The 16,583-nt window shown below is 42.6% G+C and overlaps 2 protein-coding genes across 2 annotated transcripts; both read right to left on the bottom strand.

Annotated features, from left to right (window-relative positions):
* Window positions 1–4,965: 4,965 nt before the first annotated feature.
* Window positions 4,966–7,174, bottom strand: MELLADRAFT_123253 (uncharacterized protein; the record flags this gene model as incomplete). Its single annotated transcript, XM_007411641.1, has 11 exons — window positions 4,966–4,988; window positions 5,060–5,276; window positions 5,349–5,434; window positions 5,513–5,631; window positions 5,715–5,833; window positions 5,905–6,060; window positions 6,136–6,389; window positions 6,451–6,517; window positions 6,583–6,665; window positions 6,727–6,821; window positions 6,891–7,174. 11 exons carry the CDS (start codon window positions 7,172–7,174, stop codon window positions 4,966–4,968), a joined length of 1,503 nt encoding a protein of 500 aa, XP_007411703.1.
* A 6,033-nt stretch (window positions 7,175–13,207) lies between these two features.
* Window positions 13,208–15,812, bottom strand: MELLADRAFT_48972 (uncharacterized protein; the record flags this gene model as incomplete). The annotated part of the gene is made up of 11 exons (XM_007411640.1): window positions 13,208–13,421; window positions 13,496–13,712; window positions 13,786–13,871; window positions 13,964–14,082; window positions 14,166–14,284; window positions 14,360–14,515; window positions 14,589–14,842; window positions 14,911–14,977; window positions 15,043–15,125; window positions 15,194–15,288; window positions 15,363–15,812. The coding sequence occupies 11 exons, from the start codon at window positions 15,707–15,709 to the stop codon at window positions 13,399–13,401; spliced, it is 1,566 nt and encodes a 521-aa protein (XP_007411702.1).
* Between the last annotated feature and the right edge of the window lie 771 nt (window positions 15,813–16,583).

Here is a 16,583-nt window from a genome sequence, read left to right as displayed (position 1 = left end):
GAGGTCATCGAATTTAGGATCTGTAATGATTGTTTTGATGTCAGTAATGGATTTGCAATTAATAAACAGATAGGTGAATTGAAAGAGCAGAAAGACAACTTACATCCTTTCCATTGCACGCCCTATGACGACTGTCAGCTTTGACATTCCATCTCACACCATAACCCACGGTGAGTGTGCGGATGCCTTGCTCTTTTGCCTCCTTCGCAAAATAATTGCGTCTAGACAAACTGGAGCAAGTCATCTGGATGAGTTTATCAACCTGGTGTCTCCAAAAGAAAGGGATTTGAATCAGCTCAGGGAATAATTCATATCAAAATTAAGCAACTTGAGCTTGCCTTATGAATGCTACGTGCCACAATGTCATCCAATTGGATGATAGTGTCCAATGGCTCCTTGGGCAGTCCTTTGTTCTCACCTGTCTCAGGTACCAAGGATCCTTGCTCCTCATCCGAGTCTTCAGAGTCAATCACATCTACCTCCTCGTCGTTTAATTGAATGGTGGGGATAGGAATAACCAAACCAGGCTTGGTGGTGGGTTTGGTATGTCCTGCGCTGATATTGAGAATTTTGAGGCCATGGCTAACCATAAGAGCTAGCTTATGACAAAAGCACTTGACATGGCTTTTTTCAGGTGACCAGTGGACTGGAGAGTCGCATTCGGCAAAAAGTCGAGCCATTTCGCGAGCCATGGGGCCGTTGGATGACCCAGAATCAGTGGTCTGACCAATCATCTGCAGAAGGGAGGTCAGAAACTATTATAAAAGAAATGGAATTGTAATAGTATAAAAAACACATTACCTTTTTATGTAGACCGTGTCGGATTAGATTTTGAGCTACTGGTCAAGCCAGGAGATCTCCACAATGATGCCAAGTTACTAATTTCAAAGTGAGGTGCACCGTTTGATAGTTCCACTCGTCATCAATGTAATTAACCATCACACCTATGAATGCCATTCTGTTACCCTTTGTTGTCCATCCATCATGAGCTAAAGAGAACATGCTGGAGTTGTTCTATATAACCCATCATGTATATATAAGTGCTGAGATTAAAGAGGAGGAAACATAAAGCTGAAACTCACCTGGATGCGACCTATCACAACATTGTACAAAGAATAGAAAAGCTCCTTGGCTGTGGTAGCTGCCCATTTTGGTGATTGAAGCTGAGCAGCACAATTGCCCAGTTTGAAAGCTGCTCGCAAGGTCTGATCCTGGAATCAAATCCAAGGTAATGCATGTCGCAGTATCCAAATGACTAATACCACGTTGAGCAACTCGACACTGAAGGTGGACGCCGAAAGAAAAGACTTGATCGAATTACCGGGGTTGATTGCAATTTCAACGGGTGCATTAATCTCTTGCCAAGTGGGAGGAAGGTCAACATTGGCTTGAATGGCTTTTGCTTGTCCAGGGCAAGGCTTTCACTTTTTGTAACCGTCTCGGTGTCCGTACAGATTCGAATTTCCATTGTCTCCTCGAGTAAAAGTGCCGGGACACCACTTACATTTTAATCTTTGTTTAATTCCAGTAGCCTAGATAGATAGATAGAAAGTAGGTGATACAAGAATAGAAGGTGACAGGAAACATTATATGTGGGGATAAAACAATCCAAAAAACCGATAGGAAGGACTTATGGACTGACCTCTTCACCTGGAACGTACTCTGGATCCTTGTAGTACGACAGGAGAGCTTTGACCTCATCGTTGGTTGTTTTTCTAAAGCCCAGTCGAGTCGCCTTCATCTTCGGTGACTTGATCAACGTCAACATCGTCGGGATGAACAAAGTTCAAACAGACACAGTCAGCTCTCCGTATTAGATACATATGAAAGTTCAAGGGCCTATCTACTTACTTGGACGCAAGCGCTCGGGACTTCTGTTTCCGCAAGTGAACCGAGCTCGTCTTCTTCCGTTTCATCGTAGCCTGTTTCGTCTCTTGATTAGATTTAGAATTCGTTGTTGTGGGTGCAGGAGTAGGGGAAAGAGATTGATCTTTTGCTCCTTTGGATTCTTCTTGGTCTTCATTGGCGTTGTAATTGGAATCATCATCAGAGTTGATGGTGATTGATTTTTCTGGCCGATTTAAAGAGGTCCGAGAGTCTCCAGAGGTTGATACAAAACTCGCATCTTTCCGGCGTGGGCTGGCACGAGAGGATTGGCGAGAAGTTTCAGGAGGAAGTAACGACGAAGTAGACATGTCGAGGATAGAGTGATAGGAGAATAAGAGAGAAATGTAAGTTTAAATCAATTGTTAGTGAGCCGAAATGAAATATCAAGGAATTGATGAAAGACAAGGGAAGAGAAATGAAACTTACTAATTGGTTGTTTCAACCCAAGTACCTCCTTGGTTGAATCCAGGGAGAATATGGACAAAAAGATACATTGGAGGACCCTGCGTTGAGGAATCGAGATTGTCGATAATGAGGTGTGGTGGACCACCACACCTCATTATAATCCAATCATCAGTAGATATTGCTATCGTTGAATGGTTAAATCACTAAATCACTAGCTGACCTTAAAAGCTACAAGTCTTCGGCAGAACTTTCCGTCTGCATTGAAGAAAAATCCATTGATCGCCATGTAGGTGTGAGAATAGTCCGGGCTCGTCCAGGTGTCGGTAGCAGTCGATACGGAACCAGGAACCTTTGCGATCTCATCGATCAACTGTCGCTCCAAATCAAGGAACAATCCTTCGGCATCGGCTTTGATACCCGAACGTCCGGGCCAATAGAATGACGGGCTGATGGCACGGAGAGCTGCCTGCATTAAATCACCCTCAAAGATCGAGAAGGGCAGGTTTTTGCTGATAACTGCACCAATGAGCAACGTGCGGAGCTCTTTCTTGCGAGCGGCGGCAATCGCAGGGTCTTCATCCGGGGGAATGCTTCCGGGAGCACGACGGAACCAAGCGGCAGGGAGGCCAGGGCAAACTCGACGATGCTTGTGGAGGTTTGAGTTCGGACGCCCTGCAATTGAACACTCAGCACTGAGTGTGATAGAGCACTTGTCAGTAATAGAAGTGACATTGATGAAGAGGAGGTAACTTACGGGCAATGTAGGCAGGGGTACACCTTTGAGATTTCCCCTTTGGCGTGATCCTGGTGTACCCTTGGCTCCTGGGTGAGAAAGTCCATCTCCATCAGCGTGATAATCATAGAAGGAAAGAGACCAAAAACGAAAAAACTCACGTCAAAATAAAGATAGACATCCGAACGGTGCCTGATGGTCGGGACGGAGTCCAAATCCAGGTCCTCTTCGTCTCGAAGTGCGAAACTAGTAGGGCGGGAGGATACCAGGTTGGTGCCAGAGCTACCGATTCGAGTAGAGGATGAGGCCGTACGCAACAATGAGGTTGAACGCGGAGTCGAAGTCAAACGGGGAGAGGTCGTCGTGCTAGTAGGGGCAGCTTGGTGATTAGGTCGACGAGCATAGGGTGAGACCTTGGGGGTTGCAGGAGGTAGGGTAGGGTAACGAGGCATAGTTCTAATGAGATAATCCGTTGGTCTGGAAAATGATGAGAAGAAGCACGGAACAAAGGGAAATTTAAGAGCAAGGATCAATAATCGAACGTAATCAAGGAATTTGAGGAATAGCGAGGAGGTAGGAGGATATTTGAGCTCACCTGAAGTCCAATGTCCACTCGAGGGCTCCGAGATTTTTCATTGCATCGGAATTGACCCACGTCAGCGCCGGTAGCCAGAGCTCGAGGTGGCCATCGTGCTGAGCCATAGGTGGGGCCAAAGAGAGGGTAGATCGATTGAGAAATTGAAACTTGAAGCCACACCGTTCTGGATGGTCATTCACGACCCAAATTGCTACCTGTTAAGCCTTCCAGAAGTTGGTCGAGTTGATGTCAAAGAGGTGGGCTTGTTCGAAAAGGAGATGTTGTTTGGAGAAAGGGTTCATTGGAATCCCATTAGGATATCATATCGGATATCCTAGTCCACCTTGTTTGGATGAGGTACTCATCCAAACAAGGTGCGTGCTTGTTCTGGTTTAGTGTGAGTATGGGGCGCAGAGGAGGGGGCGCACTTGAGTATTACATACTCATACATTCCCAGATGTGAGTTACACATCTGGGCTGTACAACTCAGTAAACAAAAATTGAGGAATCGGGTACTCAGCCACGGGGCGAAAACGATGGAAAGTGGGTGTGAGATGGGTACACTCATACTCACACCTGCATCCCTGGTGGTGGTAAGGGGGAACTCCCGTAGTCAGCCGTAGTGGCTACGGGTTTCGTCGCGGGCCCCGCAACGTGATTGGCCTGTGATCGTAATCAGGACCGTCACCGGTTTCCTTAACCTGGCATCGCGGTACGGAGGTACCGTAGTGCCCAGAGCCTGAAATCGGTACGGAGCGGGCCGTAGCGGAACGTACCGCTGACCGTAGTCATTGCGGTGAGGTCCGAGCGTTGCCCACAGTCAATAATCATATGACTAGTGGAAAATTACCCAGACCACCGCAACATCCACCCACTTGTTGAGCATGTAAGCTCCAAAAATCAAAGGTTGTTGATCCTTTCACTCTCATCAATCTCTTCTTCCCCTTGTGGATATCAGTAGTGTTAGATATTTTCTTTTGAAACAACTTTCAAGCTTGCTGCTGACTTAACTCTTTGATTTTATTCAAAACCTTCAATGTACATACCATCATGATGTCCACATGCTGTCTCAATCACCCAAACAATCATGAACATTGTGATCATCTTCATGAATAAAAATCTACCTATCTTTCTGTGAAGTGTAGGCCTTGTTCTCACCAATTGAACCAAATGTACATGCACCCACCATAACTATTTCATTTATCATATCATTACTGAGATTCTTGTAACTAGACTTATGAACAGGATGGTTTCCTTTTGATACATAATAAAGCTCTTTAACTAAACTCAATCCAAACGCAAACCATAGATATGTACATCATTTACCAGGAATAAATCTACCAAATGCTCCTGGGGTTGTATTTCAAGCTAAACTTCCCATAGGATCTAAAATGTACACCAAATTTGTTAGTTCTCTTACCTACCAAGATTCTAGAAAGGTAGAAAAAACCACATACCCCATGGTGGTAAGACGCTTGGTTCTGGATCATCATAAATTTGTCGAAGTGAATCAGGAATAAAAGATTTATGTAACACGATTTGATAAACATATTCATCAAACCAAGCATCAGTAATGACAAAATAAGCACAATCACAGGCAGTGTCACTCCAAGTGTTCTCGAACTTGTATCGTACAGGTTTACCTTGTTCATCAAGATGGACGGCAGTGATGACCTACAAGAGTCAAAGATTATATGAGATAAAGCCTATGAGATGGAAGAGCTGAAATAGGAGAAAGATACAAACCATCGCGTGAGTCATGGCACTATCAACCATCTGAAGTCTCTCAGATTTCGATAAATGAGACATCACCCCAAAAGCAGCCTCGTAATCTATTGCGTTCCAAAGCAGATACGTTCAGGATTAGTTTGACACGAAATAAACACATGTGAATATAGAGGTGAATTCACTGATGAGCTCAGTGTCCATGATCCCATGAGACAGATTTGACATCTTTCCCACATCACAACCACACCAAACTGCTATATCAGCTTGGATCATCTTAATCACTAAGCTCTTCAATACATCACTGAACCCAAACAAACTTCCGTTAGAATGAAGCATGAAGAGAGATGGATCAAGGATCAAAACCATGGGAGATTTGGTACTAACGTGCTAGTATTGATGTATCTTATTGGACGACCACCCCAAACGTTTCCAATTCGATCAACAGTGTATGACTTGTTGAACGGATTTCTAGGGTCATTGATCAAGCTGATGTATTCAGATGGCTATAACATAAGATACCAATTGCTCATCAGGTACAAAGAATCGGCGTAGGAAATGAATATCTAGTGCATACCTGAAATTCAGCACAATGCTGATTGTAGAAATCCAAAGGAGTAGATACGAGGCTACGAGGCTTATCTGAATTGTCAAGGTAATCCCATCGGAAAGCCTCACTTGGAGGCGGAGGAGATCCTAAAGCAATAGCGAGGCAGCGATATACTTGGGCCATCTATTGATAAAAATTCAGTTTCAGTGGGGCAAAGACGAAATGGAATACATGATTGAATCACGATTGGATACGTACCATGGCTTTCTTAGCTTTGCGTGCAGCTCTCGCTCCAGGAAGTGTAGCCGATTTGGAGTCTTGACCAAGATTATTTATTGCACGAGCCTTGGCACTATTGTAAATTTGACGCAGTTCAACAGCTTGATTACGAAGTTTAGAATTGAGGAAAGTCTTGATTTCCTCCGAGTTGGAAGAATTGTAAGATTCATCATATACCGATTTGGGTACTAGGCCATACTTTTCGATCAATCCCACGACCGTGTCCCATTGTCCTATTCATTAATAGAAACAAGTTAGAATCGAAGTGAGGTGAAAGGTAGTATGAAGACTGACCTCCATCACCCAGAGGAGAGCGAGAGAGATGAGAGATGATGCGAGCGTCGATTGGATCTTCAACAAGCTGCAAGAGAAATTCAATTCGAAACGATCGCAACAATAAAAAGCGAGATAAATAGTAGAACTCACATCGATCATATTCTCAAGATAGAGATTCGATTTTTCTAATAACATTGAAAATAAAAGATAGTTTTGACTTAACTTAAAATCACCTGGATTCAAGCAAACTTGTCAATTGCATGCGATACAACTAATTGAGAAATCTCAGTTTACCTAGATTAAACTTCTTGATTATACCCCTACAAACCATGTTGGCGATAGCAAAGAGCCAGCATCTTCCTGAAGAGTGTTGATTGATAAATGTGGTCCTGTGAAGTGGAGATAAAGGTTAAATCATCACACAGAATCTACGAAAAACAAATGAATTCCACACTCACGGTGGTTCCGTCAAAGCATGCGAAAACACTCGTTTATCTGCTCTGATAGCTTTTCTATTTAGAAGAGCTGACGGTATATGTTGTTGGCTGAGCAAAGTACTAGCTAATTGTGCTTTGTCATCTTTCTCAAAGTTGCTTCGCCAATCAGTGAAATTGTCTTGGCTGATAGTTTTCTCGGTTTTTGCACGAGATTCTTTATTTTTTCTTGATGACTCTTGTCTTTCTTTTTTCTTGAACAAAACCTTTTCTTGTTCTTCTGGTGTGAGTGCAAAAAATTTATTCATACCTCGCCGACATTCCTCTTTCTCACCACGTCTTCTTCTACATGACGCACACGGACAAAGTTTACGACATTTTACACACAACATCTTTCCACCTGGTTCAAATTTGAAGATGGGTGGCCGAAGTTCGAGATGATCCTTGTAGACTTCCCTGGTCACCAAACACGTAATACATACTCGAACAACGCAGTTAGGATCTTGTGATTGATCGCAGATCATCTTTGGTCGGCCGGTTTTCACTCGACACTGATGGCAAGTGGAATATTCGTATTCCCCAAACTCGTTAGGTTCACGTGCGGGCATCTTCTTGGGTATCCTGTAAACTATCTTTGAAGGCCCAGAAGTAGGTGAAGGGAACGGCTTGGAAGGCTCGCAAGTTTCAGGTCCCAGTCGTTTTGCCCTTGGTTGCTCATCGCGTAGTTCATCTTCAGACTGTTGATCAAGATGAGTTAGTGAATCTGTATGAGATACATTCTAATGAGAAGTAGAAAGGTGACTTCTTAATCACCCTATCACGTACATTTTCATCAGATATGAATGAATCAAGCTCGTCAATCTCATCCGATTCTGAGTCATCCAGTCCACTATCGGGCAGATGATATGAATTGATGGGATTAAAAGTGACTCGTCCCGTATTGACCGGATTTCTCACTTTTGGTTCTAATCGCCTTGGACTTAATTCTTCTTCGGGCGGTTCATCTTCAGACTGTTCATCAACAGATTTAGTCATTTTGAATCTACTTTCTAGTATCCGAAGGATGAGAAGTGGATAAGCAAGTTGCTGATCGATCTAGCACGTACTTTGTCATCAGATATGAGTGTATCAAATTGATTATATTCATCCGAGTCTTCTGATCCAAAAGTACGTGAAGGATTCGAATTGGAAGCATCACGAGTTTCACGTCCCAAACTGACAGGATTTCTGACCTCTGGAATTTCTTCCTTTGGGCTGGGTGGATTTAGGGGTAGTGGATCTTCAGACTGTACATCAAGGTGATTAGATAAATATGAGTCGGCTAATTTCTCATTCTGCATAGAATAAGAAGCGGAGAAGGAAACTTCTGCCTCAATAGTCCCCGTAAGTCTCCCTGTCCTCGTTAGTATATTTGAAGCTTCTGGTAGCTCTCTAGGCTGAAGGTTTCTAGGTGCATCGTGTCTATCTGACCTACTGGCTGTAACATCATCTTGATCAAGTTCTAGCTGCCGTTGTATGCCATCATAGGTCCAAATTTCGTATTCCTGACTCAGGAGATAAGATTTCAGATGCAGAAAATTCATATTGAAGCATATTGTAGTGATCCCTTACCGTCCCCGCGCCAAGAATTCGGCGTGAAGCTGCGCTACGTTTGGGGCGCGGTGATCGCGGCTGTATCTAAAGGCGGCGTAGATCCAGTGATGAGTTCAAGTGATTCAACAAATATATGACTTGATCATCATTCAACATACTTGATCATCGGATATCCCTGGATCGAAATCAGATCCATCGGAGTCTTCTGGCTGCCTTCTTCTCTTCTTTGATAAAACTTCTAGTCGTTCTTTTGGAGTGAGTACATAGAATCCGTCGGTTGAACTGCCCAGATCTCGAGGATGCTCCGTCTTCCCATCACGTCTTCTTCTACATGACTCACATGGACACAGATTACGACATTTTACACATAACATCGTTCCACCTGGTACAAAATTAAAGATGGGCGGTCGGAGCTCAGGATAATCATCATAGACTGTTATCTTCATTAAACAGGTGATACAGACTCGAACATCGCAATTAGGATCTTGTGATTGATCACAGATCATAGGTTGCGTGGTGTTCACTCGACATTGATGACAGGTGAAATCTTCGTTTTTATCTAAATCACCAGGTTCACCCGGGGGAATATTGTTGGAAATCTTGTGAAGTGACTTTGAAGGTCCAGCGGTAGGCGAAGGACTCGACTTGGGAGATTCACAAGTTTCGTGCCCCACATTGACAGGACTCTTCACTGTCAGTCTTGATGGCTTTGGCCTTCGATTGATTGTGAGTGGTTCTTCTTCAGATTGTTCATCGAGATCATTTATCAAATTTGTTACATTCTCTTTCTGACTAGCATCACTATTATCAAACGTGAGTCCTTCATCACTCATCTTGGAAAGTGTCTGCCTTCTCGGTGAACTGTTTGGATATTCTGTTGGCACACCAGACGAGAGTTCTTCAACAAATCCATGTCGATTGGATCTAGTCTCTTCAAAATCATCGTGATCGAGTTGGGGCTGCCGATTTTGTTCAATATCATCAGCCAAATCTTGAATTTGGATTCCATTTTCCGGTACCACGATCTGGCGTGAAGCTCTGGAGCGATCTAAGTGCGGCGATCGTGGTTTGATCTGGATTTGCCGGCAATCAAGATGTTAGTTGAGTTGGTTCAACCAATCTATTACTTCATCATTCTACCCAACGTACTTCTTCATCAGATATGCATGGATCAAGTTCAGCTTGAGTGATGGTTTGGCTTCCCGTCCAGCCTTGAGTCTCCGAAGGTCCATGTCGAAATTCAAATAATGGAGATTCTTCTCGTTTGATTTGCTCAGGTGTCTCTTGTTTGAGACTTGATCGAGTTTTATTCCGATAATTCTCTTGCCATTCGGTATCAGAAACTTGCTCATCATCTGAGTCCACCACGATAAACTCTCTTAATTCTTCATCTGAATCAAAGTCGTCAGGTTTCAATTGAAGACTTGAATCCCCGGTATCGGTAGTGGTTTCTGGAACGTGGAGTGGGGATGAAAGATTTTCGATAGATGAAGTTGATGATGGGAAGGTGAGTTGGATATGCGGATTTGAAAAATTGGGATCAGTTGCAATGATCTCGGTGGATCCAAATGGCTTGAGCTGTGGAGAAGTAACTGTGTCATGGTTGATACTAACAAGCGAGTCAGCTGGTGATGGTGAATGATGTTTCTGATCATTCAAATGCAGATCTGACGCCTCATATCTTGCTGCCACTGACTGATGTGTATGTGAGGGACTTCTAATAGATGAAGCTGATGATGAGAGGATGGTTTCATTATGCGAATTTGAAGAATCAGGATCAGTTGCGATGATTTCAGTGGATTCGAATGGCTTGATCTGTGGAGAAGTAACTGTATCGCAGTTGATAATCGCAAGAGAGTTTTCATCTGACGCCTCGGATCTTGCTGTCAGTGACTGATGTGTAAATGAGGGATTTCTAATAGATGAAGTTGATGATGAGAGGATGGTTTCATTATGCGAATTTGAAGAATCAGGATCATTTGTAATGATTTCAGTGGATTCGAATGGCTTGAGCTGTGGAGAAATAACTGTGTCGCGGTTGATAGTCGCAAGAGAGTTTTCATCTGACGCCTCGGATCTTGCTGCCAGTGACTGATGTGTAAATGAAGGATTTCTAACAGATGAAGTTGATGATGAGAAGATGGTTTCATTATGCGAATTTGAAGAATCAGGATCATTTGTAATGATTTCAGTGGATTCGAATGGCTTGATCTGTGGAGAAATAACTGTGTCGCAGTTGATAGTCACAAGAGAGTTTTCATCTGACGCCTCAGATCTTGCTGCCAGTGACTGATGTGTAAATGAGGGATTTCTAATAGATGAAGTTGATGATGAGACGATGGTTTCATTATGCGAATTTGAAGAATCAGGATCAGTTGCAATGATTGCAGTGGATTCGAATGGCTTGAGCTGTGGAGAAATAACTGTGTCGCGGTTGATAGTCACACGAGAGTCTTCATCTGACGCCTCAGATCTTGCTGCCAGTGACTGATGTGTAAAGGAGGGATTTCTAATAGATGAAGCTGATGATGAGAGGATGGTTTCATTATGCGAATTTGAAGAATCAGGATCATTTGTAATGATTTCAGTGGATCCGAATGGCTTGTTTGGTGAAGAAAAAACTCTGTCGGGGTTTCTAATCAGAAGAGAGTTTTCACATGAGTGAGCCGGTGATGGTGAATGAAGCTTCTGATCATCTCGCAAATCTGACGCCTCAGATCTTGTTGGTAGTGACTGATGTGGCGATAAAGGATTTCTGATAGTTGAAGTAAGTGATAAGAAGATAAGATGATCGGACGAATTTGAAGAATCAGGATCCGTTGAAATAATATCAGGGGATCCAGATGGCTTAAGCGGTGAAGAAAACCCTTTGTCAGGGTTTCTAGTCAGAAGAGAGTTTTCAGGCGAGTGAGATGGTGATGATGGATGATGGTTCTGATCATCTAGTGGTACATCTTCTACTGGCGGAGCCGCTTGAGATCCTGTCGGCAGTGACTCGTTGATCACTGAGCTATCCGTCGATGAAACATTTGCACCTGAATGAGGTCCTGAATGACCAGGAGATACTGATGCCTCTATGATGCCATCTGTCAAGATTACAGGCGAATCTATCATTGCATAAAACATATGCACAAGATAAATTTATCATTTTCAAGGATTATCAGAATGAATTCAAAAATAAAAGGATGGTGGATGTCGATAACAGACCTGATGGAACACTATCAAAACGATCCTCATTTGAAACCTTGATGGGATCTGATTGAGAGGTTTGACTTGACGGATCTTGAAGACAGTTACTTTGAACAGACAAATCTATCATTACAAAATATACATGAAGTAAATGCATCAGTTTCAAGAATAACAAGAATGAATTGAAAAACGAAAAAGACAGTGTAGATAAGTGAATGTCAGTTACTAACCTGAAGGATCTCTATCAGAACATTGCTCATTTGAAACAGCTGGAGGACCGGATTGAGATGTTTGACTTGACGTAACTTGCAGAGCATTACTTGAGCTTTTTGAGGAATGATAATTTGAGTTGTAATGTGGATGCCGTGGTATCAAAACTCCAAGAAATTTCGATGAAGTGATCGATGATGATGACGATGGGATCCTAGATGGACGGATAACAGTTGATTCGTCTGTGGATATCCCAAAGTTGAATGTCAATACATGATAATAATCCCTTCAGATTGAGAAAGGCAAGAGAATGATCGATGTGAAGAATGGATGTATGATAGTGATGGCCATGAATCTGATGCCGATACTGAACACAGCTGAACACACGATTCGCTCAAATATTCTTAACTCACTTTTTCCTTTTCCCTTGCCGATCCGCGCGCTCCTCAACTTTGAGCGAGCATCGTTGTCTTGTGAAAGAATGACGGACTGATCAAGAATAGGCTTGCGAGGTCGTGCCGAAGCTAAGGGAGGATTGAGACCGGCCATCGTGAACTACTTGTTTTAGGAGTCGAGTTATATTGTGTCTTGAAGAAACAGAAAAGGATTTGTATCACAATGAGACCCCAATCAATCTACATGAAGGAGTTGGTCATCGCGAGAGATTTGGACATCAGCAAGAGTAGTTCCGACTAATTTTCACTATCAAAAGCCATTGTATGCGCACCTGGTCAGTGATTATTTTTCCCTTTCATTGGACTATTTTCAGATCTTCATATGTTTATGTCAGGCCTTTGAGTAATGAGCCCACAGGCCAGAACGATTCAACCTCACCTAATGAACTCCTTTCATCGGGACCATGGGGAGTATGAGATGAGCCAGCGAGGATATCCCAAAGGATGCCCTAGACATCAAACATCAAGCACTGAGTACTGCGAGCTCATAAACAAACAAGGTCAACTGTGCCCTCAGCACTGGCTATTTCTTGACGTGATCTAATTGTGGCACAATCGAAGTTGAAAGCAGTGCAACATTGATCGATCCAGCATTCATTTTGGGACATCAACAGATCATAAGAGTATACGTGGGCCAAGAGGTGAGGTGGTCCAACAAAACATCAAATAACTCACTTTGGAGAGATTACGATCAAGGCTTGAGGGGATGGTACGTACTACAAAATGCTGGGAGCGCAATCAAATTAACCTTTCTTTTGGAAAAGCTCCGATTCATTTTCTTACACTTCGTTTCAATTCATCACAATCAAATACGTTTATGAGGATGAAATACTGATTTCCTTGATGTGCTCTTGAAGTATACATGTCAGCCCGAGTCAGTCAATCAAGAAATGTAGAAATGGTCATCTTTGATCAATCATGTTCCATTTCGAATTCAAGACCAGTCAAAAACATTCACATACGCACACAACGCTACTTACTCTTCTTGATCAAAACATAAAAGAACAAAACACAAATACAACTATCAATCTGAGATTTTCAAAAAAAGATAGTAAATACAAAAATCAAAATGCTTTGATCTTCTTTCAAGCTAAACTTCCCATAGGATCTAAGCATCCGAAAAGAAATCATTAGATGTCTTTCTTCCTGGTGTAAAAAAAAGGTGCAAAAAAGACGACATACCCCATGGTGGTAGGACGCTAGGTTCGGAATCTTCATAGATTTGCTTAAGAGAATCAGGAGTAAAAGATTTAGGTAAAACAATTTGATAAACATATTCATCAAACCAAGCATCAGTCATAACAAAGTAGCCATGATCACCAGCGGTATCACTCCAGCTATTCTCAACTTTGTATCGTACTGGTTTGCCTTGTTCGTCAAGATGAACGGCAGTGATGACCTAGAAAAGTAAAAGAATGTAATGAGATAAAGTCTTTGAAGTAAAAGAAGTATAACAGGAGCAGGATACAAACCATAGCATGGGTCATAGCGCTATCAACCATCTGAAGTCTCTCAGACTTTGATAAATTGGATTTCACCCCAAAAGCAGCCTCATAATCTGACATCAATACGCAAAAAAAATCAGCAAAGTTCAAACTCAGTTGTCCAAGAGAGAAGAACACAAAAAGATAGAGATGTAGGGAAGTTTACCCATAAGCTCAGTGTCCATGATACCATAGGACGAATTTGACATCTTGCCCACATCACAACCAAACCAAACTGGTTTATCAGCTTTGATCATCTTAATCACTAAGCTCTTCAATACATCACTGGACAAAAGGAGGAAATTTTAGTTTCAAACAAGTGTACACCATATACTTCAGGGAATGCTGATAGGAAACGAGATACTAACGTGCTAGTATTAACATATCTGATGGGACGACCACCCCAAACATTTCCAAGTCGTTCGACAGTGAATGACTTGTTGTAGGAGTTTCTGGGGTCATTAATCAAACTAATGTATTCGGATGCCTGCACAGATTATCGAATCCTCGTTAGGTGGTACAAAAAAGGGTGTAGAAAAGTATGTGAAGATTAAAGATATACCTGAAATCCAGCACAATGCTTATGATAGAAATCGAGAGGAGTAGAAACAAGACTGTGAGCCTTGCCTGACTTGTCGACGTAATCCCATCGGAAAGTTTCGGTTGGAGAAGGAGGAGATCCTAAAGCAATTGCAAGGCAGCGGTAGACTTGGGCCATCTATTGATCAATCCAGGTAGAGTCAGACAAAGAGAAAACGAAATGAGTGATGGGATCATGATGGGATACATACCATAGTTTCCTTAGCCTGTCGAGCAGCGCGAATACCCGCAATGGCAGCCGAGTTAGAGTCTTGACCAAGATTATCCATAGCATGGGCCTTAGCATCGTTGTAAATTTCTCGTAGTTCAAGAGCTTGATCACGAAGCTTAGAGGTGAGGAAAGTATTGATTCCACTCGAGTTGGAGGAATTGTAAGATTCATCGTAGATGGACTTGGGTACCAAGCCATACTTCTCAACTAATCCAACCACCATATCCCATTGTCCTGTGAAGTGGTGGTATTGAGTTAATATTGGCACAAGATCAAATTAGCAAGTAAGTTTGGAGACTCACCTCCATCACCTAGGGGAGCGCTAGAGAGATGAGAAATGATACGAGCGTCGATTGGCTCTTCAACAAGCTGTAGAAGAAATTCAAATCAAAACGACGACAATGGGAGAAAGTGGAATAAGTAGTGGAACACACCTCAATTATGTTTTCTAAATAATAATTCGCCTTCTCGAGGTGGTCGTAAAAGAATAAGTAGCTTTGGGACAGCTCGAAATCGCCTGTAATCACAGATCGAGCAAGCTTATTAATAAGATGTGATACGGTCAATTGGGGGGTACTCGTTCACCTAAATTAAACTTCTTGACGATACCCATACGAACCACGTTACAGGTCGCAAAAAGCCAACAACGCCCTGAAGACTTTTGGTTGGTGACTGGGGTTCTGTGGTGTTCGAAGAAAAGTTCCAAATCACTTGATAAGGTCAATGAGGAAAACGAAACCAATTCCACACTCACGGTTGTACGGTCAAAGTATGGGAGAATATCTGTTTATCGGCACTGATAGCTTTTCTGTTAAGAAGAGCAGTCGGTATATGTTGTTTGCTGAGCAAGGTACTAGCCAATTGAGCCTTATCGTCTCGCTCAAAGCTGTTTTGCCAGCGAGTAAAGGCATCCAGGGTAACGTCAGACTGGGGGTGTGAGCTAGAAGTCACCATCAAGGGACTTCGACGAGCTGAGGCTGAGACGGTGAGACGAGAGAGTAAAGCAGCGGTCGAAGCAGCATCAGATCTTGCTTGTGGACAAGAATAATAAGCAGCTTTCTCGTCGTATGATTCGGCTACTTTTGAGGATTGAGAACCCATGATGAATTTGAACTTGGTGTCTTATCGATCGATGATATAAGGCTGATGAAGTGTTGATGGTTAAAGGTGATTGCTTTGGAATGAACGTTTAAAAGGCTGAGAGAGACCCCTGACGATTGAGCTGAATCGTCTGAGCCTTTAAATAGCTTGAAATCCACCCTGAAATGACATAACACCCTATGTATGTACGTCATAACTTATAAGTAAGCTTCACCGCCGATCGATCTTGACAACGCGGTGAACATATCCTCCAAATCAGCACACTTGTAACTTCTCCTATCTTCTTCATTCACAGCGGCCATGTTGAACAAGAAGTTCTTTCTTAGCTCAACCGTGCTTCAATCGACATTCACCTGAAATTGATGTGTTCCAAAGGAGGTTGAAATCGGAGGATAATTTGTCGAAATGTAGTTCATCCAACATATGCTGGTGCCTATGTATCAATTTTGCGACCCCTGAGCTCATCCACAGCGTGAATCTCTCGATTGAAGAGAAGAAATTTTGTTTCTTCCTGGTTTTCCAAGTTTATATCGGAATTGGTTTGCCCAGATAGACTTGCTATGTATTGGTAGAGCGGATCAAGTCGAAGAGATTTTAGAGATCCTCGATTGGTCAGTCTGAGATCGAGCTTACACATGAACATTCATTTGAAACAACTTGATTGAAAATTCGTGTTGAAGACCTATTGAAAGTGACATCCAGTTGATATCACAAAGGGAAATCAATGTTTCTTGCAAAAGTTACGATCAGAAATCCCGCCAGAATTCTTGGGATTGGACGCGTTATTAGGCTGAGCCATATGGTTTGTTGTGATATGAACTTGTGGTAAACAGTCACAAGGAAAGGGACAAGAAGGAGAAAATATGCCTGAAGT

Source organism: Melampsora larici-populina (genome assembly GCF_000204055.1).
Source record: "Melampsora larici-populina 98AG31 unplaced genomic scaffold MELLAscaffold_26, whole genome shotgun sequence".
Classification (NCBI taxonomy): Eukaryota; Fungi; Basidiomycota; class Pucciniomycetes; order Pucciniales; family Melampsoraceae; genus Melampsora; species Melampsora laricis-populina.
The sequence above is the reverse complement of the archived record's forward strand: the minus strand, read 5'-3'. Positions and strand labels throughout refer to the sequence as shown.